General features: G+C 40.5%; 1 protein-coding gene across 2 annotated transcripts in view; it reads left to right on the top strand.

Annotated features, from left to right (window-relative positions):
• The window catches only part of LOC124548964 (major facilitator superfamily domain-containing protein 6), a 225648-nt gene that overhangs the window by 189925 nt on the left and 19427 nt on the right, over nt 1-16296 (top strand). For both annotated transcript variants that reach the window (XM_047125207.1, XM_047125208.1), the window contains exons 7-8: nt 808-923; nt 9339-9584. In XM_047125207.1, the coding sequence (XP_046981163.1) occupies nt 808-923; nt 9339-9584 (362 nt within the window). The remainder of the gene's footprint in view (nt 1-807; nt 924-9338; nt 9585-16296) is intronic.

The raw sequence follows: 16296 nt of genomic DNA, 5'->3' as shown, positions 1-16296 counted from the left end.
ATTCCGCTCACGCCTGATTGGCCCAACTGGCGCTGAGGATGCAGAGAAGCCCGTGGTCCAGCAGCTATGAAGATCCGGATGAGACATGAACCTGACAATTCACCTGAAGATGGCAAGTAAGAAACTTGCTGAAACATTACTGGAAAACAACACATTGACTCGGCCGTCAACCTGAGAAGATTTTATTGAGATTCGCTGAGAAAGCCTGCATTCTCCTCTAATCTTCCTTTTCTGAAATATAACATTCTTCCAATACATATAATTAAAAATAGTATGTTGCCATTTCCATGCAGCTAGTCATTGGAACTGTAGTAATATTGTCAATCAAAGAAAAAAAGTCAAAAATTTAAAATGATAATTGAAACTTCGGTATGTAGTTGAAATTCAGCCATATTAGAATGATTGTGTGAATGTACTATAAAATATGATGGTAACTGGACTGAAGATAGGTTCAATTGAATTTCCTCCATGCTCTTCACATAAAATGTGACTGGAGTTAAATTTATGATGCCACTTAGCAAGCTGTCCTAGCAGTGATCTGAGAAGAGAATGTTATTGCTTATATTGCAATTCCATTGAATTTGGGCACTGGTACTGATCATTTTGGGCATCTGCAGTAATTGTGGAAATAGTTAATTAGTATTCATCATCTTATGTTTATATAAATTTAGTATTTCATGTGGACTTTGTACTTTCTGTTCTTGAAATGCCACATGTATGCATTTGTTTACACTCTTAGTGTATTATATGTGATTTGCTTTCAGTATATTAAACTTGTACATTTTCAAATATCCGCCTCCTTTTAAGGTACTTAGAAGACCTAGCAATGATGGGAGGTGGCATGAGTAATATGAAACTGCTTGAGGGTCTCACAATAGCAGCTGAGACATTGGTCGGTGAAGTGATATTCTTTTCCATATCAGGTAACTGTCATTTCAGGTAACTGTTGTCACAATAGCGATAGATATGTCATTCCTGGAATGAGCATTTTGCTGTCATGAAACAGAAATTATATGTAAAACAGTCTTTAACTCACTGGATGGTGTGCACAGTTATTACAGTAATATATGATTTTATCATTCTCATTTGCTATGTGTGGAAATGTATTTGAAATTTCTTCTTCATAAAGTTTCGGACTTGAATATCTTCAAGGGACAATTACAGGACACAAGAACTGTAAGAAACAAACTACCTGGAACTATTAATCACCTATTAGGATATTTTCTACATCTATACTATGCTCCACAGGTCATTTTATGGAGTGTGGTAGATGGTTCTTTGTGTACAAATGTTGCTGTCCCCCCCTTTCTTGTTCCTGTTGTAAATGGTGCATGAGAAGAATAATTTTTTGGATCAGCATCATCCAAACATGGAGAAACTAAAAAATTTTGGAAAACTCTGTGTGAGCTTGACCCTCTTTATTTTACCTTCATAGTCTTTTTATTACACATAGATAGGAGGAAGCAATGTATTGGTTGACTGTTCTAGGTATGTACAATCATGAAATATTAACAGTATGGTGACTGCATGTTGTACTGAACCCGAGATGAGATGCACTTGTCTTCTTTGAACCTTCTCTATTTGCTCTACAGATCCTATCTGGCAGGAGTCCCAGATGTATAAAGAACTTGCAGATATTGAGTGAACTACTTCACAGGTAGACTACATGTCCTGAAGCTTGTTCCACTGAATCTCATTCTGACATCTGCCATTGCTAGAATTAGTTTTATGCGAGCCTTTCACTTTAATCACTCCTTATACACGTTCCCATATATTTAATTGATGTGACTATTTCCAGTGATTGTTCAACAACTGTCTAATTGTACATTGATAGTTCTTTCTGCCCATTTGGGCACAGTGTGTCACAGTGTTTATTATGAGGGTCAGCTGTCAATTCCTGAACAAAGAGTCAATACTCTGGAGGTCTTCCTATATTGTGCTTCATTTTCTAATGTTGTGACTTCTTTGTATACTGCTACAGCTACAGGGGGATGGGATAGCCATTCTTTAGTTGTCAGGATACTGGGCTCTCCCAAGTGGGGCATTGTGGGTTCTTTTGATGGATTTGGAGACAGGAAGCGCATTGTAGTAAGCTGCAGATACATAATCAGTGAACATAAACAGTTCTCTATTACCATATTTGCGGGAATATAGGACACTTTTTTCCTGAAATACTGCTTTGAAAAATCATGGTGTAGCCTATAACAAAGATTTTTTGTGCTCAGATCATAAATTATCAATTCCAAAACGACATGTACATGTGTGTTGTGGGTTGAAATTAATACCATCACAAGCTACTGCTTTTACAGTAATACCAACTCCAAAGCTTCCTCCCTCAGGGAGGTTTCTCAGATTAAAAATCACATACAGTGGCAATTTTCAGTAGAAAAGGAGAGAAATAAAAATGCTGTAGGTGTGTTGGTGGAATAGAGGGCTGTGTAGTGCTGGAGTGGGAACAGGAAAGGGGATAGGTATGTGAAGGACAATGCCTAACAAAGGTTGAGGCCAGGAGGGCTAAAGGAATGTAGGATATATTGCAGGGAGGGTTACGACCTGTGCAATTCACAAAAGCTGATGTTATTAGGAAGGATCCAGGTGGCACAGGCTGTGAAGCAGCCATTAAAATGAAGAACATTGTATTGGGCAGCATGCTCAGTGACCATGTGGTCCAACTGTTTCTTGGCATGTGGTCCTTATTTCTGGCCGGCGTAGTTTTGTCTACGTTTGCCTTAATGGTTTTAATTTTGACAGACGTAATCTTATGATTAAGCATCTTTATTGTTTTAATTTATAATCTGTGACAGGGCCAGTGTTTGGTTCTCAAAATAATTTAATTTTTTTGTTCTGAAGAAGATTCCATTACTGGAATCGAAACCTAGGTAAACGAGTAAAAATTACCTTGCAACTGAAGGCTGAAAAAATTGTTTATTTTCTATAGTGGATAGGAATGTCCTACATTGTTGAAAGCCTTTTTTAAATCAATAAAGGCTATAAACTGTGGTTTATTAGTTCTGAGCATTTTTTTCACACAGTATTATTGCTGCTCTATCTTCCCTGCCTCTAAATTGATCTTCAGCAAGGTTGTGATAAATTTTATTTGATATTCTGTTGCTTATGATCTTCCTAAGTATCTTGGAGGTATGGCTTATGATCTTAGGGTCTGATAGTCTTTGCACTAGTCTGATGTTGTTTTCTTTGGTACTGACACAAGGACTGATCTTTAGAGATCTTCAGGGCTTTCTCTTTTTTCATACCTCTCTCCGATGAACTCGTACAGAAAACTTTTTGTTTTGTCATCTGGTGCTTGGAGCATAGTAACCAGGAGATTTTTTTTTTAGATTTAGTTTTCCACCACTTCATTGAAATCTTTTCCGAGTATTTTTGGTTCAAGTTCATCCTGTGATACATCTTTGCCTTTTCCATTAACTCATCCTTCATCCTAGGTCTGCCACACAACTTCCCTATGTATTACTTCTGGTCTTCTGCTAAACCTTCATTGTCTACTGCCAACTATAAAAGATTCTTCAGTCACTTCTTAACCACAAGTATTTTCCCTGAGGGCTGGAAACAGGGACTGGTTAAGCCACTACCAAAAGAGATGTTGCCAAAGTACCCCCTGATTACTTACCTATTTGTATTCTTCCTGCACTGTTCAAGGCCTTAGAATATATAATCCCTATACCAGCTAACAAACTACCTAACCACAAACAACATACTAGATGAATACGAATCAGGTTTCTGTAAACACTACAGCGCAACATCTGCCTTAATAATGGTAACACATGACCTGAAGCTTGTCGTAGATGCACAAGAGGCAACTATTATGCATGTCTTACACTTCATCAAAGCCTTTGACTTTGTTGACTTTGACATTTTACTTTCCTAACTTACAAACCTAAATTTCTTGCCATGTGCAGTGTGATGGTTTCACTCAGACCTGACATCTCACCATCAATGCATGATGTCTGGCATCATGAAGTCATAATGGAACCAAATAGTATCATGTGTCCCCTGGGGTTTGGTATTAGGTCCTCTATGTCGATGTGCCATCAGTTTTGTCTTGCTGCAAATACTACATGCACGCTGATCATTCCAATTGTATCTAAGTGCAAAACAAATAAACATTAAGACAGCTATCTATAATCTCAGTGCTGACCAGTGTCCACCCTCAAAATGGGTGCAACACAAATGGTTAAAGCTAAATCCGTCCAAAACCCAAGTGGTACTGATTGATCTTTCAAGGCTCATTAGCTTGAAATACTGTAAATCCCAACGATATTTAACCCTAAATGGTACAAATATCAACTCCTCTCACTCAGCAAAGAGTCTAGGAGTAATAATATATGGAAATCTAAATTGGACATGTAATTGCAATGTGCAAGAAGGCATTAGCACTTCCCATGACCTACACAAATATAAAAGCTCCTCCCTCTTGACCTAAAAAGAAAGTTATACAAACACCTCCAATTATTGATTACAGTGATCTTTTCCTGCAAGGCTCACAGCACCTGGAACTGATTATGAATGTGTGTGTGTTCGTTATGTTTGTGATGTTCATTACTTTGACTAAATTTCATTATCATATGCACAGCTATCCTGGCTGTTTACAACTAATACAGACATTCCCATGCCCTCTGACTTCTCTACTGTCTTAACATACACTGCCAATCTCCTCAACCTTAACACATTCTTCTGAACGACACACCAGAGCAAAATCTTTTCTGTTTTAGACCATCATTCAGCCACTTTCTCAAAGTCCTTCTCAGTAGCAGGAACCCAACTCTGGAGTAAACACCCCCCCCCCCTTCCCCCCTGCTTTACATTAGAGAACTGAATAACATCTCCAGCTTCAGCAGACAATTAAGCAACAATAATTACTACCAATGCTCATGTACACACTCATTACCATTGCATATCCTTCTTTCCAATCATATCTTCCTCATTTCCCAGTATCAGCTTTAGACGATGACTCTAGGAATGTACTACATATCGCTTGCATAGGGATCAATAAGATAAGATTAGAATAATTACTGCCTGCACAGAGGCATTCAGTCAATCATTCTTCCCATGCTCCATACGTGAATGGAACACGAAGAAACCCTAATAACTGGCACAATGAGACTTATCCTCTACCATGCACCTCATGGTGGTTTGCAGAGTATTGTCACATCGAGTCTTATTATGAACTTGGTTGGTTGTTGTTGACTCTTTTTTTCAATAACGTTATCAGTTTGGTATCGGCCTGTATCCTCTGGCACCATATACGTGTATCTCATCCTCTTCTCCTGTTGGAACAGTGAATTGCTATTGTCATTTCCTTCTTTTTGGCAAAAATCAACCAGCCACTGTTCTGTTATTTCTTTTCCCCAGCCCAAAATTTCCAGCAATATTTTTGTCTGGATTCTTTGCAATTACTGCATTTCAGTATCCAATGACAATAACCTTCTCCTTTTCATTTACAAGGTCAAAACTGCATCTGCTTGTTCATTTATTTCTTCAGTTTCTTCATTTGAGTGTCCCACAGTTGGCATGACGTAAACCTGAATAACAATTAAATCAAATGAGTATGCCTGAAGTTTTACCAAGCTTTTTCTGTCACTATTCTGCAAATAATTTTTTACTCACTTCCCAAACTCTTTAGTAAGAATTATTCCTACTCTTAGCTGCTGGTAAACCTTTCAGAATGTGAGATTGTGGTCCAAGAAACTCTTCTGTTCCTGATGTTTCATACAGGACTGCACTGAACATTCTCAGATCCAATCATATCCGCAACTAAAGAGAGGTGTCATTAAAATTCTTGTCAATAGAGTCAAATGGATAGGCACACTGGAACACCTGGATGCTGAAATAAAACATCTGAAGCAAGCCTTCAAGAAAAATGGATACTCAGAGAAAGAGGTAAAGAGAATTTTGAGACCAAGGAACAGAAGACTGAAGAACAAGGATGAACCATGATGATGGAAGAACACAGTTTCCCTCCCTTTTATTAAAAAAGTAATGGATCAGATTGGTAAGATTTTACAGAAACATGACATCAGACCGGTCTTCAGACCAACAAAGAAAACAAGTCAAGTACTCCAATTTGTGAAGGACAAACGCCCTCCTCTTTCAACATGTGGTGTATACAAAATTCTGTGTACTTGTAATAAATTTTATGTTGGAAATACCAAGAGCCAGCTAAGAAAAATAGAGAAATCAGCTGTAGCAGAGCATGCTCTTCAGTCAGGAAACCATGAAGTTAAGTTTTCTGAAATAGAAATTTTATGTACAACATTAAATTATTATCCACTACTGTGTAGAGAAGCCATTGAAATTTATAATCATGAGGATAATTTTAATAGGAAAGATAAGGCAATGAAACTTAGAGATGTATGGACAGTAGTCTGCAGAATCACTTGACAATTTGATCTTTGACAAGACGACAATCGATAGTTAAGTTTTATCTTTGGGAAGGATTGTCTCTGCTCATAATGTGTACTTTGGCCACACCCCCTTATCTACAGTATATATGTTGCCCTCAGTCGGCAAGACTCAGTGGAAGAGTGCCTCTGTGGATGTCCAGCGCAGTCACGGGTGAAACATGAGGGACAGAAGAGTTTCTTGGACCACAACCTCACATTCTGAAATGTTTACCAGCAGCTATGTCGTCTGGTTATGAAAGCTTTCATTCTATTCCTATTCTTGTTACTCTGTTTCAATCTCCAGAGAAAATTACACTAGATTATCTCTCCAGATACCTCCTTTTGCAAGTCATTTAATTTCAATCATACCCATCAAATCAACTTGTAATTTCTTCTTTTCCATTTTAGCACTTTATAGTTTTCCACAGTAACATAATGACCTTATATTCCATGTATCAATCATATAATTTGATAGCCCCTTTCTTGGGGTTGTCCTATTGCCAGGAAATCTGATGGTAGAAGTATTTTGCTTCCAGAAATTTTTTTCATCCACATCTACATTTATACTCCGCAAGCCACCCAACAGTGCGTGGCGGAGGGCACTTTACGTGCCACTGTCATTACCTCCCTTTCCTGTTCCAGTCGCATATGGTTCGCGGGAAGAACGACTGTCTGAAAGCCTCCGTGCACGCTCTAATCTCTCTAATTTTACATTCGTGATCTCCTCGGGAGGTATAAGTAGGGGGAAGCAATACATTCGATACCTCATCCAGAAACGCACCCTCTCGAAACCTGGCGAGCAAGCTACACCACGATGCAGAGCGCCTCTCTTGCAGATTCTGCCACTTGAGTTTGCTAAACATCTCCGTAACGCTATCACGGTTACCAAATAACCCTGTGATGAAACGCGCCGCTCTTCTTTGGATCTTCTCTATCTCCTCCGTCAACCCAATCTGGTACGGATCCCACACTGATGAGCAATACTCAAGTATAGGTCAAGCGAGTGTTTTGTAAGCCACCTCCTTTGTTGATGTCCTACATTTTCTAAGGACTCTCCCAATGAATCTCAACCTGGTACCTGCCTTACCAACAATTAATTTTATATGATCATTCCACTTCAAATGGTTCCGCACGCATACTCCCAGATATTTTATTCAAATTTTTTTCCGGGGAAAACTCATCTTTGCTCCATTTGTTTGTTAGGGAATCTAATGAGATGGTGTCTCATTGCCTTCTTCACTGCAGGGGTATGAACAAATCACCATTTGGCAGCTGCTTATTTCTGTTGCCACAATAAGCCATCATGTCATTACCATCATTGCCTTCATCCTGTACTGAAGTAACTGCTTCCATAGTTCGGGTGAATGCTTGTTTAGAAAGAGTATCATTCACCTTGACACAGCACTGCCATTGGGCATTGTGATATTTCTTGAGGTGATCTTTTCCAAGAATTACCTGTCACACACTGTTGCTGCTGCTGAATTATCCACAAAGCTCATTCATCACAATTCTCCACTTATTTTGCAGCTAACCACATTATCATATGACTATTTCAATATGCACAACTTGTAGCTGGTAGCATACAAATGCTACTATCTGCAGTTAATAGGGCCAATACTCTTCCCTTTATGAAATTCAGGCATAACATGTTGGGCCTGTAGGGGGATTTCTACCCTAAAAAACTCAGATGAGGATTCCACACATTTTCTGATGCAGTAGTAATTATTTCCTATGAGAAGTGCATGCTTGACCTATTACAATAGTATTAACCTCTGTATAGAACTTACTAAGAAGGGTCCTACATTTCTCCATCTGATAGTAGCCTTCAAGAAATCTGCAATTAAGATCATAACAGAATCATTTGAGCCTAGGATATGAGCCTTCCACTTGACCACAGAAGGTGAATGGAGAATTCTGGTAAATAGTAGCTCACCTTTAAAAGATATGTAGAACCCCTGTGTGACTCATTCTTGAATACTGTTCATGTGTTGGGAATCCCCACAAGCTCAGATTAAATGAAGACATCAAAGCAATTCAGAGGCATGATGCTAGCTTTGTTACCAGTAGTTTCAATCAACAAGCAAATATTGTGCAAACGCTCCATGAAATCGAGTGGGAATCACTAGAGGAAAGATGATGATCTTTTCATTAAACTCTACTGAAAATATTTAGAGAATGAACATTTGCAACTGACTTCTGAATAATTTTACTGACACCAATGTACACCTCATGTAAGGACCATGAAGACAAGATAAAAGAAATTAGGGCTCATATACAAGCAAGGTACCATCAGCCATGCATTGTTTGGTGGCTTGTGGGGTAAGTATATAGATGGATGTAGATTCCCATATGATTTCCCACCTGTCAATGGCTAATGTAACCACAGTAAAAGAGACACTGATTTTCATTTATAGTGTACTGGAGAGATCATCAAGCCAATAATAAACGATATTCACATAAATTAACTATAAGAAGTATAGCATTGTTTTACAGTTTTAATCTCTGTAAACTAGGCATTTTTTCATACCACACCAGTGTGAAATGGTACATTTTAATAGAGCTATCAATAATTTATGATTAATCCAAAGGATACAAATTGTTCATGCTCACATGTTAAAGATACCACACCAGTAAGCTTCTGGACCTATTAATTATTTTATTCAAATTATATTGAAGAATAAAGCAATAGTTTTGTATAAAGATAAAACTATGGTATTGCCTTGGCTGTATTTATACTCTTTTTCTCTTTCAAAAGTTAGAATTACGTTTTGAGACTGTATCCTGAAGGAATTTAGCTTTTTCTTCTCTCTCTCTCTCTCTCTCTCTCTCTCTCTCTCTCTCTCTCTCTCTGTCTCTCTGTCTCCCCCTCCCTCTCCCCCCCCCCTCCCTTGTGCTTGTATTTATTATTTTAATGGTTGCCTTATTTATTTGTTTCAGGTAAAATCTTGAAGCTTATAGGATATGGACATTCACTGACACTTTGCTTCTTGGCATATGCCCTTCGATTATCTGTTATATCACTGATTCCCTCACCATGGTGGGTGTTGCCAATTGAACTGTTCATGCAAGGTCCTACATATGCAATGTGCTATACAACAATAGTTGCTTATGCCAGTGCTGTCTCACCGCCAGGAGCATCTGCTACAATGCAGGGAATTGTAGCTGGCATGGATGATGGTTTTGGTTAGTACTTACAGTCTTTTATTCTTAATGATAAAATGTTATCTGTTTTATTTAGTAACACCTTTGCCTCTACCATTAATAGTTGCAAATTTTTCTGGCAAGAAAGCAGTGAGTTGTATTACAGTTGACTATATCTCATGTTATTCATAAACTATGGTTCTATCTCTAGAAGGGAGGAAACTCACTTTCTAATGCAATAACTTAATATAGAAAGTTTGACAGTAGATTTAAAAATCAATTATAATAAGACTGAAGTAATTTATGATCAACAAATTGAGGAAAAATAGTACAAATAAATAATGAAGTCATAAAACCAGGTGATGTCTGACAGTTTTAGACAATGAGTGGGTGAACAATAAAAGGTATAAAGAGAAGAGTAAAAATGACCTGGAGTGCTTTTGGTAAACTTAACTGATGTTTTGAAACAAAGCTTTTTTATGTTCTTCAAGAGAGCAGTTAGTAAGCAGTCAGTATGTAGTACCTGTTTTGATACATGGCAATGAGACATGTATTCTTACTGCAAAAACTATTCAAACACTGAGGGTTGCTAAATGAGCGATAGAGGGATCCACGTTGGAAATTGCTATGAGAGACATGGGAGGGGAGCAGGAGGGGGAGGGTGGTGACTATGGATCACAGAGGAGACTGGGCTGGAAGACATAATTACATCTGTAATGAAGGTGAAACAGAGATGTGGGAGGGGCATGTAGGCAGGTTAACGGATGGCAGATGGATCAAGAAAATTCTTTCCTGGATTTCAAGAAATAAGAAAAGTTAAGAGTATGTATCCTTGGAGTCTTTCGCGACAGCACACATGAATAAAACGTTCTCAGTTTTCCAGCTGCATCAATTCGAATAAACTGCTCAAGCTTTTGATGGCCATTTCCGCCATCATTGCTCAGTGAACTCCTGACGACGATGGCAGAGATGGCCATCGAAAGATCGAGCAGTTTATTGAAATTGACGCAGCTGGAAAACCGAGAACGTTTGATTCAAAGTTAAGAGTAATCACTGATTTGGAGAAAGCAGTGACTAATAAATTTTTTTCTTCATTTATTATATGAGACAACAGACATTAATTTTATTTTTACAATTACTGGTTTCAGCTGTTGTTCACAGCCTTCTTCAAATTCATATTGCAGCATGAGGAATGTCATAGAACACACACACACACACACACACACACACACACACACACACACTTATGCTTTGAGATCGTTGTTGGTATAATAAAAGGAGGAGGAAAAAAATATGAGAAATTTAGTTGAAGACCTTAACAAGTGGAAAAATATAGGGTATGCCTTTGCCAGCAGGAAATGTCAAATGGCAGGTGCTGATGGTCGCGATCAGGGCTGGTTTAAGGCCTAAGTGACACAAGCCACCACTTGGGGTGCCACACTGAGAGGGGAACTGTGGGCACCCAAGTGCAAGATTTCTATACAGTACAGTGCATATCACAATCAATAGCGAAAACTGGCATGGCTGAAAGTGGAGGAAAACAGAGGACACTGAATGATAAGTCACTTGTGTGTAAAAATGTTCTTGGATTGGTTCTGGTCATGACAACATTCATAACTTGGTTAAATGGCAGTTCAGAAACTGTGATGCTGACTGATGACACAAGTATAGTTACTGTGGAATCAAAACTCATGCTTACCAGATGAAGTTAAATGAAACATCATGTCTAAAATTCTGTGAGGGCAGCTGAATAAAAATTTAATAAACACACAGGTGAATTATTCAAGAAATTCTGTATTAATCTCTCATTGCATTGATCTAAAGATAAAGGTCTGACTACTGTTGACCACACAGTATCTTTCATAGGCTACAAAAGATGGAAGTTTGAAGCTGTTAATCATTACTGCATGGATGGTATGGAAGGTTATTACAGCCAAATCTGTCAAGGAGTTGGGTTGAAAACTTTTGTAGTACCTGGCATTATCATGTTGCAAGAAGTTTGTCCTTTTGTCCTCTCTAGCCTGATTCTGGGAATTTGGGATTTCATCCTGGTCAGTGTCATGTTGTAGTGTTCTCAATTGACAGTTGCTTTAGGGCCCAAAACATCAAACAGAACCGCACCTGGCTATCCTAGAAGACAGTGCGCATTAGTTCGCCGGAAGACAGCTGTTTTTGAACTTTTTCTTTGTTGAAGAATTCGTATCATGTCAGTCCATGGTCTGTCTTTGGGATTTGGCTCATAGTGGTGGAACCACATCTCATCTCCAGTGACAGTGGTGTTTAGAAAATTGTCACCTTCAGGGTTGTATTGGTCCAGCAGGTCCTGACAAATTTCCATTTGATCATAAAAAAAAGTGATTATCAGCAAATTTAGTATGAAAGTGTTCCTGCTGCGTTAATTTTACTTGTTCACAACTAGTTTCAGCCAGATTGACATTTACAAAGGCTGTCAAACCAACAAGACAGCATTTTTGAACTGAAATGAATAGAAAACACAAATTTAAGGACGCTAATATTTCAATATGTAAGGCATAGTTTCCTCTTGCAGGAACACAAAATCACTTGATACTGGCCTACGAGACTGACACTTGGTATGAACAAATGAAATTAATATGAAAAAGTGGAAAATTCCACCTTCTTCTAGTAAAAAAGTATTAAGACCTGTTAGTGTCCCTTTCTCAGTAGATCTTAGAGGAGAAAGTGAGATTCAGAAAGTCAGGTAGATCCTCTCCAAAAGTAAATCTAACAGGAGGGTATGGGGCGAGGCTCACTGATTTGGCTCAGACTATGTGAATAAAAGCAGGTTCCTAGAATACTTTGCCTGATTGAGCTATAGAAAAGGTAAAATGCTGTCTCAAGCTTTATGCACAGAGTGTGAGGAAATTTTAAGCAGTACATTTCAGAAGGCAGAAGGTATTGATGGCAGCCAAGTGGTTAAAAGTGTGAACTCACAATTTTGCAGCTAGGGTTTGATTCCCAATGTCAGTTGCCATTCTGGGATGCTCCCCTGTTGCTGCTATCTGTCACAGGACAATGAAACCAACAGGACAATAGTGGTAGGATTCAAACATTAGCACTATTCACCCCCCCCCCCTCCCCCCAGGCACCAGGCAGCTCGCTGCTCTTTGGCAGGTTCGTGCTTGGCTACCATGGAGCCCCAGCTTTTGCAGTATGTTTTCCCTTCCATGCTGCATGTCTATCCTCTTGCTGTTCTTTTTCCTGTTCCTTAGGGAACATGTGTGGGCTGTTTCTTGGAAATGTATTCTGCATTTTCAGTAGTCAATATCAGAGTAATATCCACTGTCCCTTTTTTCCTTCCTTCATTCACCTTTTCGTATCCTTCCTCTGCTTCAGCATTTGAGGTTCCAATTTTTCTTCCTCCCTGTGCACTCCTGAAGGCCAGCCCACATGTCTGATGTGTAACAAGTGACTGGGTAATGCGTAATTCCCAGCCCTGGGTCGACAGGTAGGGTTCGCATGTACCCCCTGGTACAGGCCAGGCCCAGGGAGGGAGGGGCGGGTGTGATTGCCTTAGCTGATGCCTTCCCAAACTGCCAACTGGTCCCTCTGTCAGGTGTTCAGGAGGTGTGACCTGAGGTGTGAGCAATCACCTAAGGTGGTTGCACCCCATTATGAAGGGGGCCTTCAGTTGGAAGGAGCATGCCATCAGAGACTCTGGCTCACTGTGAGAAAAACCCCCAGAATTGCCAATCATCTTAACAGTCAACGGCTATGAAACGCAAATGGAATGAGGCTAAAGATTCAAAGACTCTCCCTGCTGCAACAAGGTTCCTCGTGGTTTCACGTACTGAAGACTGTCAGTCCTTGGCCATGGTAAATCTGTTAATTATTCAGGAAGGTTTTGATGCAATTGCTGGTCCTGGGAAATCTTGCTCTCCTGCAATGGCACTTTGCTTTTGGAGACTACTTCTGATTCTCAAGCACAACAACTCGTATGCAGCTTTGCTCTTCTGTGGCTATCCTGTTCGTGTCGAGGCCCATCAAACACTAAATTATTCCCATGGTGGTATTAACACTAAACTGCTTGATAGTCTGACCAAGACAGAAATCCAGACATACCTCTCTGATTAGGGTGTAATTGCCATTCATCAGGTGATGAAAAAAGTAGATGCCTCCTTAGTGCCCACACGCACTCTCTTTCTCGCTTCCGATAGTGTTTCTTCCATCGAAGATAAAAGCAAGTTACGAAAATATCACAGTCAGACCTTATATTCCAAATTCGATGCACTGCTACCAGTGTAATCATTACAAGCACACTAGTGTGTCCTGTTGACACCCAGCCAAATGTGTAACCTGTTGTAGGGATGGCCTCGAGGGTGATTGTCTGGCCCCTTCTGACCACTGCATCAACTGCAATGGCGACCGTCACCTCCTCCAGCAACTGTCCCATCCATCTCGATGAGCAGTCTGTCCAGGACATACAAATGAAGAAAACATGCCTTACCCAGTCATTGCAAGTTATTGGCTAGTCAGAAAGCCTGCTTTCTACCATGTGGCACCTACAGTACTGTTCTTGCTACATCCCACTCCATGAACGACATGGCCATGCAGACATGTGACCCAGATTTAGCACCGTGGTTGTGAAATCACCCCTAACCATGTTAGCATCCCCGTCCTTCCTCCAGCTGTGCAACACGCCACCAAACTTTCACCTCAGGGGGCAAAGTCACCAGCTACACAACCAGCAGGCCAGAAGGGAAAGAAGGCATACTCCTGTGAAGACTTCCTGCATCCCTCCAGCCAACCTACATTTATGTCTTACTCTGCTAATCAAAAAGGCTCGAAGAAGTCAAACAATGACTCGAAGATCCTCTTTAATGGTGTCGCCACATGATACCCTTGCCTGGATGACCTCTGTATCACTGGTGCATGCCACCAACCATTTTTTCTGCCCTGGTCTCTACAAGCCAACAGTAGAAGAATGCCAACACTTCTGTAAACCTCATGGAGCCTCTGTGCCATGTAGCAACAAGTCTTCAAAGGTTGGCACTCAGCAGCCGACATGACACCCCTTCGTTTTTTTGTCAACATGACCCCCCTTCAATAGAACATTTGCAGCCTTCGATCCAACAAAGAGGATTCATGGCTGCTCTAGGAATCACAGTGTTCACTTGTTCTCTGTCTCCAGGAAACAAAACTGCATTCTCATGACTGCTTTGAGCTCTCGCATTTCTTCCCGGTCCATTTTGACCTTCCCTCGAGGTCGGCATTCTGTCTTGAGGGGGAGTAGTGTTGCTTGTACGGGATGACATTCATAGTCAACCCATCTCCCTGACTACACTCCTTCAAGCTGTTGCAGTTTACCTTTTCCCTTTTGTACCATTTACATCATACAATGTCACCGGGGCAGACTTACCCCAGCTTATTGGGCAGCTACCTCACCCCTTTCTGCTGCTCGGTGACTTTAATGTTCACCATCCCCTCTGATGTTCTCCCAGAACCTGCCAGGGAGGTGCCCTCTCGACTGAACTTCTTAATCAACTTAACCTCTTCTGCCTTAACATAGGAATAGCCTCATTCCTTTCAGACTCCACACACACCTATTCCCATTTGGACCTATTCTTCTGCACTGCCCAGCTTGCCCATAATCTTGAGTGCTCCATTTTCTCTGAAACATACTTGAGCAACCATTTCCCGTGTGCTACCCATTTACTGACTCCTACCCCACATCCATGCACACCCAAATGGCAGCTTACGAAGACCGACTGACAGCCTTACTCCTCTCTGGCTACCTTTGACAAACAATATTTCCCCAGTTGTGCTGACCAGATGGAATATCTTACAATTGTTACCCTTACTGCTGCAGAATGTTGCATTCATCGCACTTCCTCTTTACCAAGCTGTGTCCCAATTACATGGTTGAATGACGCATGCCATGATGCAATTTGTGAGGAGATGTGCTCTCCACAGTTTTAACTGTCATCCTACAATGGAAAGCTGCCTTCATTACAAACAGATCCATGCAAAGTGTCATCGCATTCTTCGGGATAGCGAAAAAGCTAGCTGGATTTCATCCACTAGTTCTTTTAACAGTTCCATTTCCTCTTCTGTTGTGTGGGCCAACCTCTCATGGTTCTCTGGGACCAAGATCCATTTCCCTATTTCTGGCCTGACACTAGCAGATAATGTCATCATGGACAATACTGCTATCTCAAACACCTTGGTCCGCCATTTTGTGGAGATTTTGAGTTCCTCACACTATCACCCTGCCTTCCTCCATCAGACAAGCAGGGGTGGCTCACATAACACCCTTCTCTTCTCCAAATCATGAGTGCTACAATTCTGCCTTTACTATGAGGGAGCTAGATCATGCTCTCACTTCACCCCAATCATCTGCCCCGGGGCCAGAGGCTGTTAACATTCAGATGTTGGAGCACCTTCCACTTGGGGGCAAGCACTTTCTCCTTCACAAACACAACTGTATCTTGGCAGAAGGCACATTTCCTAGATGCTGGTGTGAAGCTGTTGTCATACCCATACCTAAGCCCAGTAAGAACAAACACCTTCCTTCTAGCTACCACCCCCTTTTTTTCACCATCTGTGTTTGCAAGGTGGTGGAATGCCCAGCTGGTATGGTGGCTTGAGTCTTGCAGTTTACTAACCATTGCACAGTGTGGATTTTGAGTGCACAATTCTGCAGTTGACCATCTTGTCACTTTTTCCACCCATGTCAGAAATCCCAGACTGTGGCAGAGTTTTCTGATTTGGAGAAACCCTATGACACCTGCTGGAG

This window comes from Schistocerca americana, chromosome 1 (assembly GCF_021461395.2).
Source record: "Schistocerca americana isolate TAMUIC-IGC-003095 chromosome 1, iqSchAmer2.1, whole genome shotgun sequence".
Taxonomy (NCBI): domain Eukaryota; kingdom Metazoa; phylum Arthropoda; class Insecta; order Orthoptera; family Acrididae; genus Schistocerca; species Schistocerca americana.
This window is presented reverse-complemented; position numbering and strand designations above follow the sequence as displayed.